The sequence below is a fragment of the Hippocampus zosterae genome, chromosome 6 (assembly GCF_025434085.1).
Source record: "Hippocampus zosterae strain Florida chromosome 6, ASM2543408v3, whole genome shotgun sequence".
NCBI lineage: Eukaryota > Metazoa > Chordata > Actinopteri > Syngnathiformes > Syngnathidae > Hippocampus > Hippocampus zosterae.
Window position 1 is genome coordinate 2,883,567 of NC_067456.1, and position 22,500 is coordinate 2,906,066.

The 22,500-nt window shown below is 43.2% G+C and overlaps 2 protein-coding genes across 5 annotated transcripts in view; both read left to right on the forward strand.

Annotated features, from left to right (window-relative positions):
* The window catches only part of psat1 (phosphoserine aminotransferase 1), a 62,883-nt gene extending 53,164 nt beyond the window's left edge, over positions 1-9,719 (forward strand). For all 4 annotated transcript variants that reach the window (XM_052068083.1, XM_052068084.1, XM_052068085.1 and 1 more), the window contains exons 10-18: positions 3,865-3,943; positions 5,147-5,207; positions 5,552-5,621; positions 6,469-6,674; positions 8,016-8,188; positions 8,303-8,472; positions 8,756-8,884; positions 9,082-9,219; positions 9,389-9,719. In XM_052068083.1, the coding sequence (XP_051924043.1) occupies positions 3,865-3,943; positions 5,147-5,207; positions 5,552-5,621; positions 6,469-6,674; positions 8,016-8,188; positions 8,303-8,472; positions 8,756-8,884; positions 9,082-9,219; positions 9,389-9,491 (1,129 nt within the window). In that variant the 3' untranslated portion in view covers positions 9,492-9,719. The remainder of the gene's footprint in view (positions 1-3,864; positions 3,944-5,146; positions 5,208-5,551; positions 5,622-6,468; positions 6,675-8,015; positions 8,189-8,302; positions 8,473-8,755; positions 8,885-9,081; positions 9,220-9,388) is intronic.
* On the forward strand, positions 596-2,995 carry isca1 (iron-sulfur cluster assembly 1). Its single transcript, XM_052068103.1, has 4 exons — positions 596-847; positions 1,621-1,674; positions 1,771-1,876; positions 2,384-2,995. The coding sequence occupies exons 1-4, from the start codon at positions 644-646 to the stop codon at positions 2,530-2,532; spliced, it is 513 nt and encodes a 170-aa protein (XP_051924063.1). The 5' UTR covers positions 596-643; the 3' UTR covers positions 2,533-2,995.
* Positions 9,720-22,500: the final 12,781 nt, after the last annotated feature.

Sequence of the window (22,500 nt, forward strand, 5' to 3'; positions counted from 1 at the left end):
TTCTAACTCAAGTGTTTTGTCATCTTGACCAGAAACTGAAAATACTTTTAAGTGGTCAGATTTCATTCATTAATACGAGACTCGCTATATCATATCCATGACATTACATATTATTTATTTGCACAACGAGAAGCAAGCCGCCATTCTCTCTGGTAATTTTGGGGCAGAGGTTGAGGCAACGTGCTGTATGAATACATTCTTGTGTCATCTTGTGTTTGCTTGGATTTAGAAGTTTAATGTGGTATAGCCATTGCACATGAATATGAGTGTTTGCTTCTGTGAATTGTTCTTTGAGGCATAATTATCATCGGGTTTAGTTGACAAAAAAAGCAGGCTGATTTTTATACTACCTAGTCTTTGTAAATTATTCCATCAAGTAGATCGAGATCTTGATTAATATAGATTATTGTAATTTACACTGGAAAACGTCAACTATAACGTCACGTTGAAATGGTGAAAGACAATTGGGCAAATGTATGCAACGTGACTTCACCTAGGAACGTCATTGGTTTAAATGACTTTTATGACGATCAACGAGGGTAGTTTCACAACAGGAACCTTGACCAGTTTTAAATCGAGTGTAATCGTTACAGTAAGCAGTTAATTGGGAAAACGAACTCAAAATGAGTTGAAGCATTACGAAATGCTGCACTTTAAATCAAATTATATAAACACTTCCGTCTTTAAGCCAATCATGGTCATGGGGCGCAGTGGTCACATTTTACGCGCATGCGCAGTCTATTGTTGTGATGTCCGCTTGTTCAACATGTCTGCCTCCTTGGTAAGAGCGACCGTCCGAGCGGTCAGTAAAAGAAAGATCCTTCCTACTAGAGCTGCTCTCACTTTGGTAAGTTAATAAATCTTTGCCGATAAATATATGTGGTGGAGTTTGTAACTATGAAAAACCGTTTTCTGGATCACTATGACGTAGCTAAGCTAAACTAGCAGGGGCCAGTGACGCAACACTGCAACGTAATACGTGCCAAAATACGACGAGGTTGTAAGTGTCACTTTTGTTTTTAATGACCTTGATGATCACTGGGAATGTTTTAAACTATTTGCCGGTCTGAGGTTTCCACGTGAAACTCGGCAGCCTGCGATTTGTTTTGCAACGTCATTAGCAGCATCTTTGCCGATCGTTCAAATAATTTCCAATGTGGGATTTTAAATAGTCAAACCCTCTCTGTCGTTCTAATACGTCATAAATTATTTGTAAGTAATGCACTAAAAATGTATTAATTATGAAGACGTTACAGACGTGAATGCCGTGTAGTTATCAGTTGTGTGAAGGACGAGTAGTTTATTGCGCTTCCTGGTTTAATTTCTTGATGTATTTAGTTATATGCGTAAACCCAACGACAGGATATGAATCTAATAGCCGATCGGCCATTTCGTTTTTGTTAAGTCATGTAATATTCTCTATATTTTGAAACATTTCTTTAAAAAACATCACGTGTGTGGGGGGGGCGGAAGAGGCAAAATGTAATAGATAATGACTCTGCCAATCATGCTATAATTGTTTAAATAGGTGGTAATAATGAAAAAAAAAGTCTTACAGTTTTTCAAATAAAAATAAATTTGTACTTTTTTTTGTGACTGCTAACTTGATTGCTTTTCTAGACGCCATCTGCTGTGAACAAGATCCGATGTTTGTTGCAGGACAAGCCGGAATATGTAAGTAGTGTAAATCTTTCAGATGATTTTTTGGGTCCAACAAGCAAGTGAAAGGGCCGCTAATAGGAAAACGCTGCTTTTGTGTGTGCTTCCCAGATTGGTTTGAAAGTTGGCGTGAGAACGCGTGGCTGCAACGGGCTGACGTACACGCTGGACTACACAAAGCAGAAGGAAAATAGTGATGAGGAGGTGGAGCAGGATGGTGAGCTTTGTTTTATTTATTTTTTTAATGAGTTCTAGTTGATTATTTTATTTGATTAATCTGTGTTTGTGTCCAGTATTGTAATGTCTCCCGGTGGCCAAGGTGGGCATACCGGAAGAAATAGCAAAATGAATTTAATTGCAGCATGAAAATATGATGCACAAACTGTTTCATTCTTTAGATTCTATTCAGTTATATTTAGGGCTGTCACTATTGAATAATTTTAGAATTGATGATTCCATCCATCCAATAATCGAGTCAGGTTATAGACCGTGAAAAGGTCATGATAGGTAAAATGGACATCTACTGTATGTGGTCTGGAAATGTTTGTTTGGATGGGGTACAACAGTGCCTAAAATGCCTCAGGGCAAAAATCTTGCGTTATTTTTTTTTTGTGATCGACTAGGCTGACTTTTTTTTTTTACCCCACTCAAAATTATGATATACTTTTTTTTATGAAGTATAGAATTATAGAATGCTCTTTTTCCTCCTTGTGCACCGTGTCAGGCGTGAGGGTGTTCGTCGCCAAGAAAGCCCAGCTGACTCTCCTGGGGACAGAGATGGACTTTGTGGAGTCGAAACTGTCCAGCGAATTTGTTTTCAACAATCCCAACATTAAGGGCACGTGTGGGTGCGGAGAGAGCTTCAACATGTGAATGTAGTCCACCTTCCCAAATTATGTCCCGTCCAAATCAAACAAACAAAACCAAAAAAAAAAAAGACTCCGCATGGATCATGGAGCCAGTTCTTCAACCACTGCAGTCAATGTACAATAACTCACCCATGCTTGTGAAGCCTTGGCGTAATGCACCGTATTTTAATCACAGCTCTTTGTTTGAATTTGTCATACTTATGACGCGTCTCATTTTGTTTTGGACTCCTGATCTCCAATTCGCAAGGATATCGATGAGTATTCTTGCGTTCTAGTGGCAGCCTACTGTTTTAGCGATGCGCACATTATTGTACATTTTTACATGAATTCACGATGGAGTGTCTTGAAAACTGTTTTTTCAGTTTGTATAGTCTTTTGAAACTGACAAAGCATATTTATCTCTGTAAATATAAAGAGTGTGAATAATCTAAGAACCACAAAAGCGTATAATAAAGCTAGAAAGCCTGGATATGTGTCACATGAGAGTACATAAGGTTAGTGAAATGTTTTAATTTTTTTCCTAATGACAGCAAAACACAACAAAAAATCATTAAAAAATCATTTGGGGGGGAAGACTACCCAAGAGACCACTCAAGTTTCTTGGCTGGTCACATGCTCATCCCTGATTTATAGAAATAGTGTTTTTCAGTTTAGGGAAGTAGTATTTGAACATTCATTCATTCATTCATCTTCCGTACCGCTTGATCCTCACTAGGGTCGCGGGGGGTGCTGGAGCCTATCCCAGCTGTCTCCGGGCAGTAGGCGGGGGATACCCTGAAACGGTTGCCCAGCCAATCGCAGGGCACACAGAGACGAACAACCATCCGCGCTCACACTCACACCTAGGGACAATTTAGAGTGTTCAATCAGCCTGCAATGCATATTTTTGGAACGTGGGAGGAAACCGGAGTACCCGGAGAAAACCCACGCAGGCCCGGGGAGAACATGCAAACTCCACACAGGGAGGCCGGAGCTGGGTTCGAACCCAGTACCTCTGCACTGTGAAGCCGACGTGCTAGCCACTGGACTACCGGGCCGCCAGTATTTGAACACTTTCTCGTTTTATTTTTGGCAAAGTTATCTTTTGTAAAGAAGGAAGTCTCGATGCAGTTATTTTGTTTTGCCTTTGTATTTCCCGAAAGTCCGATTACACGCCCGTGCTCTGAAATCCATCAAAGTAGCTTGGGTGTCCCAGCTTCCCTGAATGCAACACGCATAACAGACCTGCGTGACGTCAACCCGATTGAGTGTCGGAGGAGGAGAGCAGCTTGACGAGAGACATCCACGTCGCGACCACTTTCACCGTCTTTCTCTCCTTTTCTCTTTTCGTGGCCTTTTTTTTCAGAAACATGGAGTCTCAAATCCACCAGAATGTCATCAATTTCGGAGCCGGGCCCGCTAAACTCCCCCCACCGGTAAGTTTTAGCATTTTGCTAGCGACGTTAACGATCGCGTTAAGAAACAGCAGATTCCTGCAAGGTTAATTACATAGTTCATGAGCGATCTGAAAGACACTTTAGGACATTGTAAAACAACAATAAAAACAGAAAAAGCAGTACAGTCAGAATGATTAGAGAGATAAGGAGGTGTAATTGCAAACAAAATGTGACATTGTAGACTACTGTATAATTTTCTGCTAAAATGTGTGTGGTTGTTCTAATTGTGCACATACATTGTCTGCTTCCCGTGATTGCAAAAAAAAAAAAAAAAAGGTTGCTCGAACAGCAGGGGACACTTTCGCATCGCTCAGCAACAAGCTGAAAACATGCAGCTAAGTTGCATCAGCCTGCCTCATTTTTATTCACGCGGAAACGTTCTGATCCATTTGCAACTGCAAACTGCACATCCAGATCTTTTCTGGAGCAAAAGCCAGTCGGATCACGTGCTATCGAACATCGACGTCAAACCTTGTTTGCAGTTTTACGCGCACTTGAAATGTGCTTCAAGCAGTACTTATTTATTAGGATTTTGATTCGTGGTTTTATTTTATTCATTTTACTAATTTATTTTTTTTACAAAAGTCTTTTTATTTGCCATGTTGGGGATTATTTCTTATTTAAAAGCTATTAGCAGTATTGTATGTGCATTTTGCAGTGTTAATGACCAGTTTGAAACTTTTTTTAGTTATTTTTGGAGCTATATATTTTTTGTTTTATTAGAAAAAATCCTTTCCACTGTCATCTGCTATTTTGCAATTCAAATTGAAGTTTTTTGTTAACAGTTTTTGATTAAAAAAACACTTTTACGAGTTATTACGGCGGTGTTATTTGACACAATCAAACTGACGGTTGTGGTTTGAAATCACTTCTACCATGTCATTCGTCGAATGTCAAACTGAAGTGCATCATACTGACTTCGTGTTGTCGTGTTTTGGTTTATTATTATTTGTCATCAGTATATACCTGATAGTCAAAACGGAACTTTTTTTGTAACCTTTGCAAAAGACTTTTGGACTTTATGTCATTAAATGAAGTTTCACCCAGCTCATCGTGTTCTCAACAAATGCACCAACACATCTGGTATTTTCCAAGCTCCGGTGTGCAGCCTTATGATGTTTTGTCAACGATTCACCCATCATGATGTTTTCATGACCTCTTTTATTTGGACACGTGCTGCAGGTTCTGCTTCAAGCCCAGCACGAGCTCATCAACTACAGTGGCTTTGGGATCAGCGTTCTGGGTAAGAAAGAAGGGCCCACTTTTTGTACACCATGTACATGTACAGTATTACCGTATTTTTTTATTTTATGTTAGCTGTTCTGGCAAGCGCTTTGTTTCAGCTGCAGCCGTTGTGAAAGCTCTACCTAAATAAAGACGTATTGTACTTTTCTTCACTTCTTTCATATTTAGGCTGTAGCAAGAAAATCTGTCATCCTTAATGGGTTTTTTTGGGGGGGGTATTTATTTATTTATCTATGTAGCTATTGATTGATTGATTGATTGGTGCTATGGGGACTACAGATCGGTTTGAATATTGAATGTCCAAGAATTCATTTACACTGAAATTGCTTTTGCTCTCTCCAGAAATGAGCCACCGATCGCCAGAATTCACTCAGATCATAAACAAGGCAGAGTGTCTCCTACGAGAGTTGCTGTAAGTTATAGTACCATTATACATCTTGGACAAAAAAACAAAAACAAACAAACACCTATATATCTATATCTATATATAAAATAACCTTTATTTGTCCTACACTGGGGAAATTGGCACGGAAAATCCAGTTTTTCATTTAAATAGGAGACAATATTGTTTTGGATTTTGGTGATCATGTTGACCAATGTAAAAGCAAAAAGGAATAAAAATCTGTGATAATTATAATGTTGACAAATGTATATACACTTTATGAATAAAAATTATGCTTAAGCTTCCTGTTTTTAAACACCATTTTTTGAAACAATTATAATTGCACTACTACATAATTAGTCTTATTGTTATTCACTAAGTCGAAAAATCTCAAGTCCTGCTTTTTAATTAAGTTTAATAACATATTCAAAAAAAATATTAAAAATAAACTATTATTAAGCTGTAAATTTGTTGTTGTACTATACATTTTAACTCTTGTTTCTAATAATGTTAAACATTATAGTATAATATAGCAATTATTTTAATTGAGATTAATTAGTCGATTTAATTAATTAGTCAATTTAATCGATTAACCTGATCAAATAAATCGTTGTGATTTTCATCCCATGATTCAAAACTATTACTTTTTTTTTTTCCAATATGACATTGTAGAAAATAGACAAACGCGATTTAGGATCCAGTTACTGGCTTGGTCCGTAAGGTGTCAGAAAACAGGCAAAAAATATTTTTCCAGATCCTACACACACACACACACACACACACACACACACACACACACACACACACGTTCAATTCACTGTCACGGAGGACGAGATAAAATGTGGAGGTCAAAAGTGAACCGTTGTCACCCCCACAGAAACATCCCCGACAACTACAAGGTGATGTTCCTGCAGGGCGGCGCGTCGGGCCAGTTCAGCGGCATCGCCCTCAATCTGATGGGCCTGAAGGAGGACAACTGCGCAGACTACATCGTGACGGGCACATGGTCGGCGAAGGCTGCCAAAGAGGCTGAGAAATACGGCAAAGTCAACATAGTTCACCCGAAGCTGGACAGTTACACGAGTGAGTGCACACATTTGGTTGCGGTCGGCCCCGCTCTTGAAATATGGAACACGTAACAGCGATGCAAAACATTTTGATGCCTCGGAAGAGGAAAAACCTGACCGTGATGTTCTCATCTCAGTTTAATGACAAATGCGCGTAACGTGAAAATGGAGGTCTGCTTCGTTGGCAAAGCTTCTAAACTACCATTTCATTGTTTCTGGCTGCCCTTCAAACTCTTTATATGGAAGTCAGCACACACCGGCCACCATTTGAAGTGCCTCTGGGGAATAAACAAGAGCGCTCACAAGTTCTTCTTAACAATCAACCAGAAGCAAAATGTTGCGGCATCATGAGCAGTGTGTTGTGTAACGGGCCGGCACAAGCGGGCTGGCCCAATGAAACAATCTGGAATGTGGGCCCTCTTTCCTCATGGGTGCCTCTTCGCTATCTCGTTGTTGCACGGACATTTCCATGTGTGACTGAACGCCTCATTTGGTCAAAATAATGGGGGCAACCCCCCCCCCCCCCCAAAAAAAACAACATTCAATTGAAACAAGTTTGACGAAAAGGAAGTCTTTGTAGACATCCAACACGGATTAAGCAACTTCTAAGAGGAAGCAAATGTCTTGACCCAATTTTCCATCTTCAAGGTTTCACGCTTAGCAATTCACGTTTTATTTGAAGAGTTTCATTTTATTCTTGGGCGGCCCCGGTAGTCCAGTGGTTAGCACGTCGGCTTCACAATGCAGAGGTACCGGGTTCGATTCCAGCTCCGGCGTCCCTGTGTGGAGTTTGCATGTTCTCCCCGGGCCTGCGTGGGTTTTCTCCGGGTGCTCCGGTTTCCTCCCACATTCCAAAAACATGCGTGGCGGGTTGATTGAACACTCTAAATTGTCCCTAGGTGTGAGTGTGAGTGCAAATGGTTGTTCATTTCTGTGTGCCCTGCGATTGGCTGGCAACCGGTTCAGGGTGTCCCCCGCCTACTGCCCGAAGACGGCTGGGATAGGCTCCAGCACCCCCCGCGACCCTAGTGAGGATCAAGCGGCTCGGAAGATGAATGAATGAATGAATTTTTATTCTTGTCCATGCATTTTCAACACCGCTCACCCTGAACAGGATCGCCGTCTTTTCGCAATTCATTCTTATACACAGACAGTTAATGTTATGATTTCAGATTGCAATCGCGGTGCGCATCGACCGACATTATTACGTTTATATGCAAACACAATTTGATTGCTTTCATGACTTTCTCATTCATGAGATTTTTTTTTTTGCCTCTAGTTATGCTACACATTTATCAAAGCTCCTTACTCGAGCATAAGGAGGTGAACATCTTTTAAGTGTGACGTTTTCTTCCAGAAATCCCCGAGCCGAGCACCTGGAACCTCAACCCGGCCGCCTCCTACGTGTACTACTGCTGCAACGAGACCGTGCACGGCGTGGAGTACAACTTCATGCCCGAGACCAACGGGGTGACCCTCGTCAGCGACATGTCCTCCAACTTCCTGTCGAGGCCCGTCGACGTTTCCAAGGTGGGGAGACCGACAACCAACATCTCCCGACTGGCATTTCCCACTTATGGAGTGCAAACAAACGCTCCGTGTCTGGATTGGTGGAAAGTGATTCTGCCGCGTTCTTCTTTTCAGTTTGGTCTGATTTACGCCGGCGCTCAGAAGAACGTGGGCTGCGCCGGGGTGACCGTGGTCATCGTGCGCGAGGACTTGATAGGCCACGCCCAGAAAGAGTGTCCCATCATCCTGGACTACAAAGTGCAGGCCGAGATGAAGTCGATGTACAACACACCGCCCTGTTTCAGGTCGGTTATTAACTATTTTTTACAGAATACAAAAATATATTAAAAAATAATAATAAAAAGCTAGGATCATTGTTTTACATCACATGAATCTCCACAATGGAAAATGGGGCGCCCGATTCGAACCCTACACCTCAGAACTGTGAGGCAGATGTGCTATCCGCTTGGGCACTGTGTTGCTCTCAATTTCACAGCATCAACATTGCAGCACTCATTTTATGAGGCCAATCCTACTCAATATTGTGGTTGTCGAGTGTTTTAAGATGTGTGTTTTTCCCACGCGCAGCATCTACATCATGTGCCTGGTTCTGGAGTGGATCAAGAAAAGCGGCGGCGCAGCCGGCATGGAGGCGCTCAACAAGCGCAAGTCGGACTTGATTTATGACGTCATCGAGTCTTCCAACGGCTTCTATGTGTACGTTTTCTTTCACGCGCTTTGGTGTTGTATCGACAGATACACCACGATATCGGCGTTGTCGGGCGCCATCCTTGCATTCAGGGAATTAGGGGGAAAAAACACACAAAAAGACCAGTCATCCATGAAACTTAAATGAATAAACGTCTGTCGAAATGATAATCTGTCTGATGTATTTGTTCTCTCCACCCCACTAGGTCTCCGGTAGACAAGGCCTGTCGTAGCCGCATGAATATACCTTTCCGCGTGGGGAAGAAAGAGGGTGACGATGCCTTGGAAAAGGAGTTTCTCAATGGGGCCTCCAAACGTGGAATGATCTCACTCAAGGGACACAGGTTAGCATTTTCGCACCGTTACCAGTTATGTCCCAACTTGAGGGCTGTCTATATGTACACAGATCCACCTAACAAGGTATCCCTAAAACAAAACAACAAAATAAAACTATTTTTTTTCGTATGATTGAGAGCTGCTACCGTTGTGACAACGGTTTGTCTCCCCCTGCAGATCGGTCGGGGGTATCCGTGCCTCTCTGTATAACGCTGTAACCCTCCAGGACACCAAAGCTCTGGCCAATTACATGAAGGAATTCCTAAAAGAACACCAGTGAGCCGGGCTCGGATAACTTTCCGCTTTAAAAAAAAAAAAAAATCTCACATTCAAATTGTGGTTAGTGACCAAAGGTGGCTGTGATGACATTGAGTGTTTGATGCTAACCAGTTCTACAGGTTCGTACGGGTCAATTAAGTTCATTAAAAAAAAAAATAGTAAAATTATGTTCTTAATTGTCCATAATTTTCAGAGAAATCTAAAATCAATAAAAATGCATTAAAATTAACCTGCGGTGTTCATTTCATTTGTGTATGTCATTTTCTGCTCTGCTTTTTCGCCGTCTCCGATTGGGTCCGACGGTGATCACGTGATCACTTCGGGTCATCCCGGGAAACAACAATAGATTGACGCCATCCTGGGGCAGTTGACGGCTCGGCAAACAATGACCGTATTTTCTGTGAAAATCTATTCATCGAATTGATCGATCTCAACAAGTGACAGCTGTTGATTCGGCTAGGCTAGCTTTTTGTTGTCGTAGATCAAAGCGTGTTAAATTTGTGACGTCTGTTCTTAGAGTTGTGTTTATTCGAAAATAAATTGAAGTTTTCTATTTTCTCAATTTAAAATTTTCTTTGTGCATTTTATTTGAGAATTAATTTAAACGGTTTTTTTTTTCATTTTCTTACGTGTGGTAAAGGTAGGAAAGTGAAAACTTGACATACAGTACAAATAAAGGGTTAAGTGTTGCCCCTAAAAATAAAGATGTGCCTTTCCTTTAGCAGCAACGATTTGAACACCAGCTCAGTGATATGTGGCTTTCTTCAGCTCGTGTATTGCTGAGCGGGCATTAAATCCACCCTGAATCCCCCGCTGAATGGAGAAAAAGTCCTTAAAACTGTCTAAATTGGTCCACAGAAGTCATTAAAAGGTCCATAAATAAAAAGCAAGTGGAAGAGTGGGAACCCTGTTCTAACATGAAGACGCACGCTTGGCTGATGCATTGATGATGTTTTAGTGTAAATACCATTCCTAATTGTTGACATGGTTCACCCCCAGAATACAGAAGAAGTCTTCTTCCTGGTGTCATTTGTTGACTCATCAGGAAACGTGGCGAAACCGGAGAGAAAGATGAATTTATTGAATTTGCCTGCAGGTGGTACTGTTGAGTAAGAAATCTACATGAATCGAACAGACTAGTATCATTTTTTAAAAATTGAATTGAATACAACTTTATTGTCAAATGTCCTATACGGCACAGATGAATTTTGTTTGTTTGTTTTTTTGTAGGCGGTGAAAAGTTACGAACAACGCCTTGTAAAAGTGCATCAAAGAGACATGCATTATTTAGACAGTTTTCCTGGTGTCTTCATGTCTATGAGACTTGCGTTCAAAAACCTCAAAGATGAAAATGTCACAAAAAATATACGGTATACAGGATTCTGAAATGATACACACACACACACACACACACACACACACTTTTTTAACCCATTCAGACATTGCCTTGCTGATTTTTGTTCTCATTGTCGTGTGGAACCCAAATGCACCGAAATCACTGTTGAAAACTGCATTTTTGTATACATATTTTATGTATACAGTACTTCACTGATTGCTTTACATTGGTTTGAGCTTAAAAATGAAAGTGAGGAAACTGACCCGCCCCTCCTCAAAAAAAAAGGAATTTTAAAAGGGGACAACTTGTTTTTTTTAATGGTGTTGTATATACAGGGGCGGCCCGGTAGTCCAGTGGTTAGCACGTCGGCTTCACAGTGCAGAGGTACCGGGTTCGATTCCAGCTCCGGCCTCCCTGTGTGGAGTTTGCATGTTCTCCCCGGGCCTGCGTGGCTTTTCTCCGGGTGCTCCGGTTTCCTCCCACATTCCAAAAACATGCGTGGCAGGCTGATTGAACACTCTAAATTGTCCCTAGGTGTGAGTGTGAGTGTGAATGGTTGTTCGTTTCTGTGTGCCCTGCGATTGGCTGGCAACCGATTCAGGGTGTCCCCCGCCTACTGCCCGGAGACGGCTGGAATGGGCTCCAGCACCCCCCGCGACCCTAGTGAGGATCAAGCGGTACAGAAGATGAATGAATGAATGTATATACAGTTGAGTACTGCACTCTATACATGTGGTGCGGTTTTGAAGTAACAGCAGAGGTCAGTGTTCACTTGTCAGACAGGTGCCCACTCGGCACAGATGAACTACAGTATATACACACGCACGCGCACACACACATACATGTGTGTGTGTGTGTGTGTGTGTATATATATATATATAATTTTGTGAAATTGGATATTTTCCCTAGCTGATCTCACGGTACGGTGGTGAAGAATCACTGCTCTCATAGGTCATCTTCCTCAGGGGGAAAAAAAAGTTTTTGACCCCGCATCTAAAAAAAAAAAAAAACGGAGAAAAGATGAGAGTACACGGGCGGGCTTTGCAAGGCGAGTGGGGTTAGAGTAGAAGATGGGAGGTTGTGACGGGATTGTGTGGCGATCGGTGTGTTGTAGAGCCGCGCTAATGTGAAAGCTAAAGCCAGTGTTAGGCCGCGGTAAGGCGGTGGTAATGAAAAACACCAGGGAAGACAATATCAAGCGACTCCTCTACATCCTGCAGTGGAGATTAGCCGACAGCAAAGGAGCGGGCCCCGGTTGGGGGAGAAGTGGAGGCAGGCTTTGGTCCTGCTGATTGAGTCTCTTGTCAAGAGCGACATGCTCGCACTGGGAAAAGTTACCACTGTGACTGACGCCTTTTATACGCTCCATTTCACAATACGGATACGCGCAACTATGTTTTGTATAGATCCATGCTTGAGGGGGAAATGGCCCACAACATTTTAAATGAACTACTTTATATCATCAGGGCGGCCCGGTAGTCCAGTGGTTAGCACGTGGGCTTCACAGTGCGGAGGTACCGGGTTCGATTCCAGCTCCGGCCTCCCTGTGTGGAGTTTGCATGTTCTCCCCGGGCCTGCGTGGGTTTTCTCCGGGTGCTCCGGTTTCCTCCCACATTCCAAAAACATGCGTGGCAGGCTGATTGGACACTCTAAATTGTCCCTCGGTGTGAATGTGAGTGCGAATGGTTGTTCGTTTCTGTGTGCCCTGCGATTGGCTGGCAACCGATTCAGGGTGTCCCCCGCCTACTGCCCGGAGACGGCTGGGATAGGCTCCAGCACCCCCCGCGACCCTAGTGAGGATCAAGCGGCTCGGAAGATGAGTGAATGAATGCTTTATATCATCACACTATGGATTGAAGATCACTATGGGAAGACATTAGTCACGCTTTCCCTGTATCACTATCTTTTTTTAAAAAAAACATCATAACAAAGGGTGTCACAACTGCGTGTGTATGTGGGGGTTGAGGGGGGTCCATTTCACGCCGCAGTTGTACTTAGTCCGTGTTCAAAACTCATGTTGCATTTATAGAGAATGATAGGATTGATTGGCTCGGATTGAAGTCAGCTGTGACCACTCCCACAATGGCGCAGCTCTCCCTGACGTGACGTTATCTCTAGGAGACGTCACCATGAAATGACATCAAAGAACCATCGTGTAATTTCCCCCAAATATTCCCCTCTCCCTCTGCCCCGCCTTCCTTCCCTGTCAATCGATCTCCTCACATCTCTGGTTGTAGGCAGAGATCAGTGGCTCAAGCCACCGCTTTATTTTTACATGAGCAAGAAAAAAAAAAGGGTATTTTCCACAACATGTCAATCAAAACTGAGCTTCATTGTCTTTGTAAAGGGATCTTTTTTTTTAAAATGCAGCTTTTGAATGAGATATCATAAGGTGTTGTGCGGGTGCACCTTATTCCGTGACCAGTGATGACATTTTACGGGTACCCAGAGTTGCTATCACTCTCGTAGCATTCGTCTCATCTCCACTTTAATCCGGCCATTACTATTGGTGATGAGATAAACAGATGACTTGCGAGAAGGCAATTTTCTTCAAAGCGCCGACTTACTGTATTTTGCTCCGTGCGCGCGCGTCGCGTCTGTCTGTGTAATAAACCCATCTCTCCATGCGGCTAATCTTGTTAGCACCCGGTGCACCCCGTTCCACCGTGGCTCCTTTTAATTGCCCGCGTGTTATTAATGAGCGGAGAGTGGGGAAACGGCTCCTAATTAGCTTGTCTCCTTGTGCAGCCATCTCAAGTGAAGCGATTTTCCAAACACGCCTGGGATAATTAGAGCACTTCACTTGTCCAAGTATTTATCTAAATCACAGAGCAACAATTAGAGCGTCATCAATTAGCAACTACGCGCCATTGATGTGAAGTGTTATGATGTCATTTTGCCACAACTGACTTATTCGTGGCATGCTAAGCAAGAGAGACTGCTTAACTGCACGCATTCCACCCTTGTACAAATGTATTGAGATTATTTGATCTACTGGTGACTGCATCTTTACCCAGATAGTTGATAAAAAGTCATTGTTTCCCTTCAAATTGTAACATGAAATGAAACATATTTATTCCTGTAAATACAAAATGCCTGTGAAACACAATCATCTTTGTCTGTTGCTCGCAGGAATGATTTGGGGGTGTCATTTTTATGCTGTATGTTTAAATGTGGTATTCCTCAAGGTTCTGTACCGGATCCTCTAGTTTTCAGGCACTTGGGGTCCTATTTTTGACTTTTGGGACTTTTCTTTCTTTAGGTGATCCCTGGCCAATCGAAGCTGCTCTCATTCCTTTTAAATTCAGAAGAGGCACCTGGTCTACATGGCGGAAGGTAAAGGGGGCGCTGGAGTATGTGCAGGAGATTGGTGTGCGCAAAGTAGTTTCATAAGGGACTGCAGAAAGATTTCATCCTGTGGATGATTTAAAGTCGGCTTCTGTGAAGCGGGGACTTGGAGACCGCCTTCCATCCCTGATCGTGTGACAGTTTTCACGTCAAGCGCACATGTGCTTATGGTTTATGGTGCTTCACATGACCCCCTTTCTTTTAATTCAGCTTCATTTAACTTCATAGCCTGGAAATCGTGCCCCTATTTATCCCTGAGGGTATCACCCACATGAATAAATACACTTCCACTGTTTGTCGCCACGTGGGTGCTGTAAAGCTGTCCATGTTGGTGGAGAAAGCACTGCAATTCAAAATTGTCTACAGAAGAACCGATCGTGTGATAGACAGTGCCCCCCCCCCCCCCCGCATATTCTCAGTTCTGTTAAATTCACCTGTTCATAGATTTTTTGTTTTTGTTTCTGATTTACCGATCCCGGCTAATTTTACAACACTATTTTACTGTAGGGCGGCCCGGTAGTCCAGTGGTTAGCACGTCGGCTTCACAGTGCAGAGGTACCGGGTTCGATTCCAACTCTGGCCTCCCTGTGTGGAGTTTGCATGTTCTCCCTGGGCCTGCGTGGGTTTTCTCCGGGTGCTCCGGTTTTCTCCCACATTCCAAAAACATGCGTGGCAGGCTGATTGAACACTCTAAATTGTCCCTAGGTGTGAGTGTGAGTGCGAATGGTTGTTTGTTTCTGTGTGCCCTGCGATTGACTGGCAACCGATTCAGGGTGTCCCCCGCAGACTGCCCGGAGACGGCTGGGATGGGCTCCAGCACCCCCCGCGACCCTAGTGAGGATCAAGCGGTGCGGAAGATGAATGAATGAATGAATGAATATTTTACTGTATATGAGGAAGCGTTTCAGAGTCTCTTAACCAAAAAAACTAATTAAGGTCAAATATATATTACAGCTGGCTGGCGACCTGTTCAGGGTGTCCCCAGCCTACTGCCCGAAGACAGCTGGGATAGGCTCCACCACCCCTCGTCGTGATAAGCGGATCAAAAAATGGGTGGGTGGACATACTGCAGGTTTTGAATAGTTAAAATGCCGTTTCGACAAGTGCTAATCAGACAAAAAAAATAATAATTAAGCTGAAGTGGACCATTTCTGCTTTCCACTTAGCAGCTCCAAACGTCACAATTAAAATGTGAAGATTGAACTGGATCTATTCGAGCTTTTAAGCGTGTGCGAATGTGCATATGCGAGTGCGTGTTACTGCGTGAGGCAACATCATATGACGAGAGATCAGTGACGGTGTGCTACGACAAATTTAATTTGCACCTACGGCTAAGTGAAATGAGTGGGGGAAATCTTATGGGCCGAGACTAATTGCTGCCAGGTGATTCGTGTGCGCGCGTGCTCGTGTTTGCGCACGCCTGTCGGTCTGCCAACGTCAATACTTGAGTGAATATTTAATGTGCGTGTTTATCTGCGTGTGTCTGTCGGTGTGTGATAACAGAATGTCAGCAAAGACAGTGGAGTTAATGAGCTGTTTTTTTTCCCCCCTTTTTTTTGGCCACCAGGAGAGGAATGAAAAAAGTGCTCACAATTGTGTGGCTAACGTGTCTGTGTGTTGTGTTGTGTGACAATACAGCGGCTAAGCCAAGTCAAATGTAATGATAGTGTACAGGAAATGCTTATGGAGTGAAATGAAATAAAAAAATGAACTTGCACACTTAGAGGATGTGCAAATTTAATACAAACGGCAATATGAAATCCTCCAATTTAACTTCATTTGAAAATTGTTATTTATTTACTGCAAATAATGTCACAACCCCAAGATTTGTGAGTGAAATTGAGATAAGATCATCATTATTTGATGATGTGCCTGTTCATTCTGATATGCGCACTTTGGCCACCTCGGGAGTGTTAATACAGATATATTGTACTGGAGGCTTGTCAGTTTGGCTTCTCAGTACGGCAGGAATATTGGTCATTCCTTGCTGAGGATAAAGAATACAGGGTGGGCCAAAAGTAAGATGACAGGTCATGTTGTGTGTCTCACTGTTTTGGATAGGTATATGGATAGTGTGGATTGTGTCAATAGACAATATGTATCCTAATTTTCTTTAAAAAATATATTTAAATATACCTGTATATATACTTTAAAAATACTGTGTGTATATATATATATATTCATTCATTCATTCATCTTCCGAGCCGCTTGATCCTCACTAGGGTCGCGGGGGGTGCTGGAGCCTATCCCAGCTGTCTTCGGGCAGTAGGCGGGGGACACCCTGCATCGGTTGCCAGCCAATCGCAGGGCACACAGAGACGAACAACCATTTGCACTCACACTCACACCAATGAGTGTTCAATCAGCCTGCCACGCATGTTTTTGGAATGTGGGAGGAAACCGGAGCACCCGGAGAAAACCCACGCAGGCCCGGGGAGAACATGCAAACTCCACATAGGGAGGCCGGAGCTGGAATCGAACCCGGTACCTCTGCACTGTGAAGCCGACGTGCTAACCACTGGACTACCGGGCCGCCCCTATATATATATATATATATATATATATATGCCTATGGAGAGTACACGGTTAAAATGAAATATAAATGTATTTGGATCACTGGAAAAAAATGCCCCTCCCCCCACCACCCAAAAAAAGTAGAGGTATAAAACTTTTGAAATGTTTGTGTTTACTCACGTGATGAAGTGCTGTAGTGTTTCCTCCGGACGCCTTGTGTCCTCAGCAGGGAAACTTCTAAATTGGAAAGCGAAGCCTTTCATAAAATTTAATAAAGCGTGTTTTGAGGCTCTGGGGATGTGGTATTAGTGACGGCAAACCACTGCTGACTGTTCCCACCAAATCACATCATCATAATGAGCCCATGGCGTGGGAGTCAACGCTACCGATTTAACCAAACCCTGCGCCCACCTCCCCCTGCGGCGTTTTGTGTTGTCTTTATCCTTCCTCTGACACAATATGGACATCTTACCGCCATTGGTTTCTCCACATTGGGGATTGGGGGGGGCTGGGGCTGGGAGCATTGTTTAAACGTCGCCGGCCAGCGTGGACCAGACGGGGGTTATTTCTCATTTCCAAAAGATCACAGGCGCTGTAAATGCTCCGACGGCACGCCGTGAATGCCAACGGCGGCGTGATTGGCAGCTTGACGGCGGCGGCAGCATTTGCATGGCATTTAGCCGGGCGGGCGACGGCCACCCCCAACACCTAGGTGGGTAAATAAAACGACTTGTCTGTTCACGCGCACACGCGTGCAATCTTGCTCCTCGACAACCGACAAACCGTCTTGGCCTGTCTAAGCCCAGGCCACGAGCATAATTGAGTGGCATTTAAGCGCAGGGAAGGGAGACCTACTAGTGGTTTACATGATCTGACAATCATTCGGTACAATTACAGCTTACCCACGCTCCCCGAGCTCGGGTTCGAGCGATGCAAAATTATCTGTGGTTATGGAAATGTCAAGTGTGAGTGTTGGAATTGAACAGATCGTACGTCATTTCTGCAATTTATGGTCTAAATCAAAGCAATATAGAAAGGGCTGGGCCTGATAAGGACAAAGTCATATACAGGCCTCATGAAAAGGAAAAAAAAGGAAGGATTAGGAATAGTGAAATAATCAAATCTCGAGTGGGGGAGGGCAATAATCCACCATTTTGCTTGCAGCTTGACCCATTAGCTTGAGCTTCAGGATGTTTGCTGAAACAATGGAGGGATAACCAACGACATAAAATAAAAACGCAAAAAAACCCAAAACAACCTCTTTGGCAATCGCAGCGCACAAAACCAGCAAACAGTGGCAGGGGTCGCTGAGAAATTAAATGTGGAATGAGCAACATTTCTGCTTGACAAGTAAAGTTGTCACTTCTTTTTCTTTTGAAGTGATTAAAGCTTAAATTGGCTAACAATGCATTTAGTATTGTATTTACTCTCCATTACACATAATGGTACAGTTAGATGTGCTACCAATGTAGAAGCTGTGGCTAATGTCGCCTTGTTTACAATGCTAATGCTAGCTTACGTTGGTAGTGCTTTTATTTTGGTGATTTTGGATTTGCGGTCTCTGACTCTTTACCACAGCTGTTAGCGTTAGCACGCAATTTTGCTTCCTGTTCTTCAAGTATTGCATCCAAACAGTTTTATTTTCAAATTCATCATTTGAATCATCATTTTATTAACAGGTGGATACGAATAGGTAAAAAGCTGGTTTACATGATAATAAGCGAACGCTAACGTGTGTCTGTATTATGATTCTTTTTTTTTATCTCCATATGAATCAACATGAGTCTTTTTATCCTCCATTTTTTATTTCTCTCTGTGTTCAACCGGGGTGTCAGAATTCACATTAAGCACTGCGGGACATTTTATTTTTCTAATATTTTATCTGACTGAACACCGATTCACCACACCGACACTTTTATTCACCCGGAATAATTCGGAAATGACAGCGGCGGCGGTGACAGCGAGGCAATAAGAAAAGTCGCAGGTAAGAAAAAAAACAAAACTTGTCAGGGAAACAATAAATCAATAAGCCTCGCCAACACATCCCGGCCGACTCCTTGACACCTGAAGCTCATTAAACGCAGCCTAACGTCAACTTAGAAGAAAAAGAGTACACAGAGGCTCACCATTTCGCAGCCTATCACAGTAAGAGCTGCGGAGCAACCTTGATATATTGTATATACTAGAAATAAATATGATTGTCCTTTAATCTGATTTTATTATACTGGGGACTCCCGCCGGCGGGCCTTCTGAGGGCTGATGGCGTGTAATGTTATTGCAGGGGGGGGGGGGGTGCAGCGTGTTTCATATCCCCTTCTTGACGCTGTTTTATCGTGTCAGGACCATTATTGTTTCTGTTGCTTTCTGCATTTATATGCACCCGTGTATATAACTTCATAAATCAAGTTATTGCGCTGTCTCTGTTTGCATATGCGTTTGCACATCCCCGGTGGTTTCTACGGCTCCGGCTTCTCGGCTCTGCTAATTTCTGCTCCTCGACGTACCGGCATCGGGCGGCTCAAGGAGTAAGATTGCGCAGCACCTGCATTGGGCCTGACGACCACTAGAGGGGCCCCAAGAGCAATTAACAGTTAACAGGTATTTTTTTTTCTTTGAGTAGAGGGAGAATTGAGTAGTTTCGCTAGTTTTCACTAAAGCGTTCACGCCTGTTTACGTCATTTCAAAGTCAAATGACTCAACATCAGATTTACTTGGCACATCGTTTCAAGTACTGTACCTCTCCTCAATTATCTAACTTTTCCTGTAAAATGGTCCTGTAAAATGAAAATAAATGTCTCCTAAGTGTGATTAGACAGACAGACAAGAGTGTTGTAAATTACCATGGCAAATTTGAGCCTAGAAACTGCCACGTATCTGAAATAAGGCCTTAGAATTGCAATGTACGCTCTGTCATGATGCGTGGTGTTGTTGACTTTGATGTTGATTTAGTTCTGTTTCATGTTACGTCATGTTTTTCGGAGTCCCTCGTTCATGACTTGTCAACACAGGCTTTTGTTTCCATCTCTTCTCGGCAGCCATGAGACCTCCAGTGAGCCTCCTCCAGCAACCCGTGCCTTGTCCCGGTGTGCCTTGTTGTCTTGTCAATTCGTATTTAATTCCCTGCTTTCTTTCAGTTGCGGTGGTTTCATTATATGTCACGTTTCCTGTCAAGGTATGTCCCCCGTGCCTCACTTTCCTGCTTCTCTGCCTTGCCATGTTCTTTGCGGAGGATAAAGAATATATGCCTGTGCGTTTTGTTACGTTATACCTTTCATGTCCGCGACACATTCTTTACTGAGGATAAAGAATATATGCCTGTGCGTTTTCTTATGTTGTCTTTCTACATGTGTTGCTTAGCTGTTTTCTTTCAGATCGCCGCCACCGTATAATTTTGCTTCGGGCCCATGAACTGGTGGGCCACCTCTGCATGCAGCTTCTGCTCAGTTAATGAAGCAGACATATTATTCCGTCCCTCGTGTGTGTGTGTGTGTGCGTGTGTGCGCGTGTTGGACGGCATTGCCAGCTTGCATGGCTGCTGTGCACTCAGACTGAACTAAACGCTCTACACATCATTGAGCAGCATTACCAACCTCTCCCCGCTCATCACACTCACTGGGTGCGGCAGGTGTGTGTGTATGTGTTTGCGAGCGTGTGTGTTTACAGGACTCAGCTAAGTAGAATGTCAAATAAATCAAACTGTCTGTCCCCTCCTGCATTACTCCCCCATCACTCGTCGACGCTCATATTTTTTTACCACTTTTCTCCCGCCATCACGCGCTCTCTCTCTTTGCTTTGTGTCCTGTAATTCTCTCTTTAAAGCTCATGGGGGTGTCACGTGCATCTGCAGATCAGAGTTGTGCATAGATACTCTTGCGATGATGATGCTATTTTTGTATACCCGTGCGTATTTGCTACACCTGCGTCAGGTATTACAGTATGTCCGCATGCAGAGCGAGCAGACTTTCTGTCCTGGACCGATGTGCTTGTCCTGCTGAATGGTGGCTGATTGAGACGCATGGACTGGCTTTGTGCGCTGATCTTGTTGCCATTGATTACCTATCAGGGTTTTTGATTGCATGCAGGAAGTAATTCTTTTAAATAGGCCCTAATGGCCTCCAATCTGGGCTGATGATGCCCTCCGAGAGTCCAATTGCGGGTCCATTTAGACCCTTTCAGACCTCTCGGTGTACATTGTGAGAACCTTTCCCATAGCTCACTGCACAGTTCCGTGACCTGCATCATGTCGCCTCCTTATGACTGACCGTTACTATTCCAATGCCATGTACATAGGCTTATGTATGCTGTAGATTTATTTTTTTGCACTTATAAAATATATTTTATGTGAATTATAATTTGAGGATCATAAAGTTGACCATATTCATTTTTGCCTATATATACAGTATAAAATATATATATTTTAAAAAATATAATATATATATATATTTTATATATATAAAAATATATATATATATTATATATATTAAATATATATATATATATTATATTTTATATATATATTTTTTTTTAAATATTTTTTTTTAATCATACTTGGATCGCAGATTATTCTGTGTATCGCCGGATTTGGCGGTGATGATTTTTTTTCCGCACGGGCTTTACTGCAGAGCAAAGCGCAAGCCGAGAAGAAGGAATATGTCAAATACAGCCAATGTCCAAAGTTTGGGATCATTTCACACCTCATAAGAGAAGCTAAAGAAGAAATGTGCTTTTTGCAAAGCGCAACTGCCTGAAGGTACACAACTGCACATCCAAGGTAAAATGGACGCCGTTAGTTAATTTCATATTGTGTCATTTATTACTACAAGGTAGCACGAATTGCTCTCCCTCCACCCATCGAAGAATAGACACAGCGGCCAGTCAACTTTCAGTCGCTTTATTTAACAAAAGTAACCAAATAGTTAGGATAGTCATAGTTACAAGTACGTATTCACACACAAACTGCCTTCTGGGAAAACACGTTGACCGGGATGATTTAGGTTCCGAAAAGTGAACAATGCAGCTTAGAAGGTGAAGCAAGCGATTGAGGAGGTGTAACCCTGCTTTTAAATGGACGTGACAAGAGCAGGTTTCTAACACGCACCCCCCCCAAAAAAAAAAAATAGGGATGGGGGGGGCAGGTGATGTGAGAGGAGAGCTTTGACAAATCTGTTGAGGATAAGAGAGAGCAGGCCCGGGAAGCGGGGGGTCGCTCGATCATCAGAATGTCGGGCCGTGTTATTATAGTCTGAGTTGGACAGCAGCGGCGGCGGGGGGAGCATGAGAAGGACAAGGGGGGAGGAGGAGGAGGAGGAGGAGGGACGCAGCAGACAGGAAGAGGGCTCGCCGTCTAATCCTCCAATTTTCTTACATTACGAACCCCCAACCGCCCCCACCTCCCTCCTTATCCCCACCTCTGCCGACAAATGAAACTGGAGATGGCGACGGCTTCTTTCCGAGATTGACTTGCAGGAGGAAAACACACATCGGGAAAGAGGAAGCAAGTCGGGGACCTGCGGCACCTCCGGCAACATAAATGGAGCCACAAGCCTTCAGTGAACCCCCTTTGTGGATGGTTCCAAAGCAGGTTTCTGGGTGTGTGGGGGTGGGGGATTTAGTGGGGGGCTATTTTCTTTATTTGCGACATACATTTGGGTCAGTAGCAGCTACACAAGAAGCCCTTCGGCGATCAATAACTTCCTGCTGATAAAGGGAACAAATCAGATGACGGCATATTAAATTAAGATATCGTTTTACGTTCTCATTGACTGGAGCACGCTTGAGAGTTTCATGGGCATTTTTCTTCTTCACTTGCTTG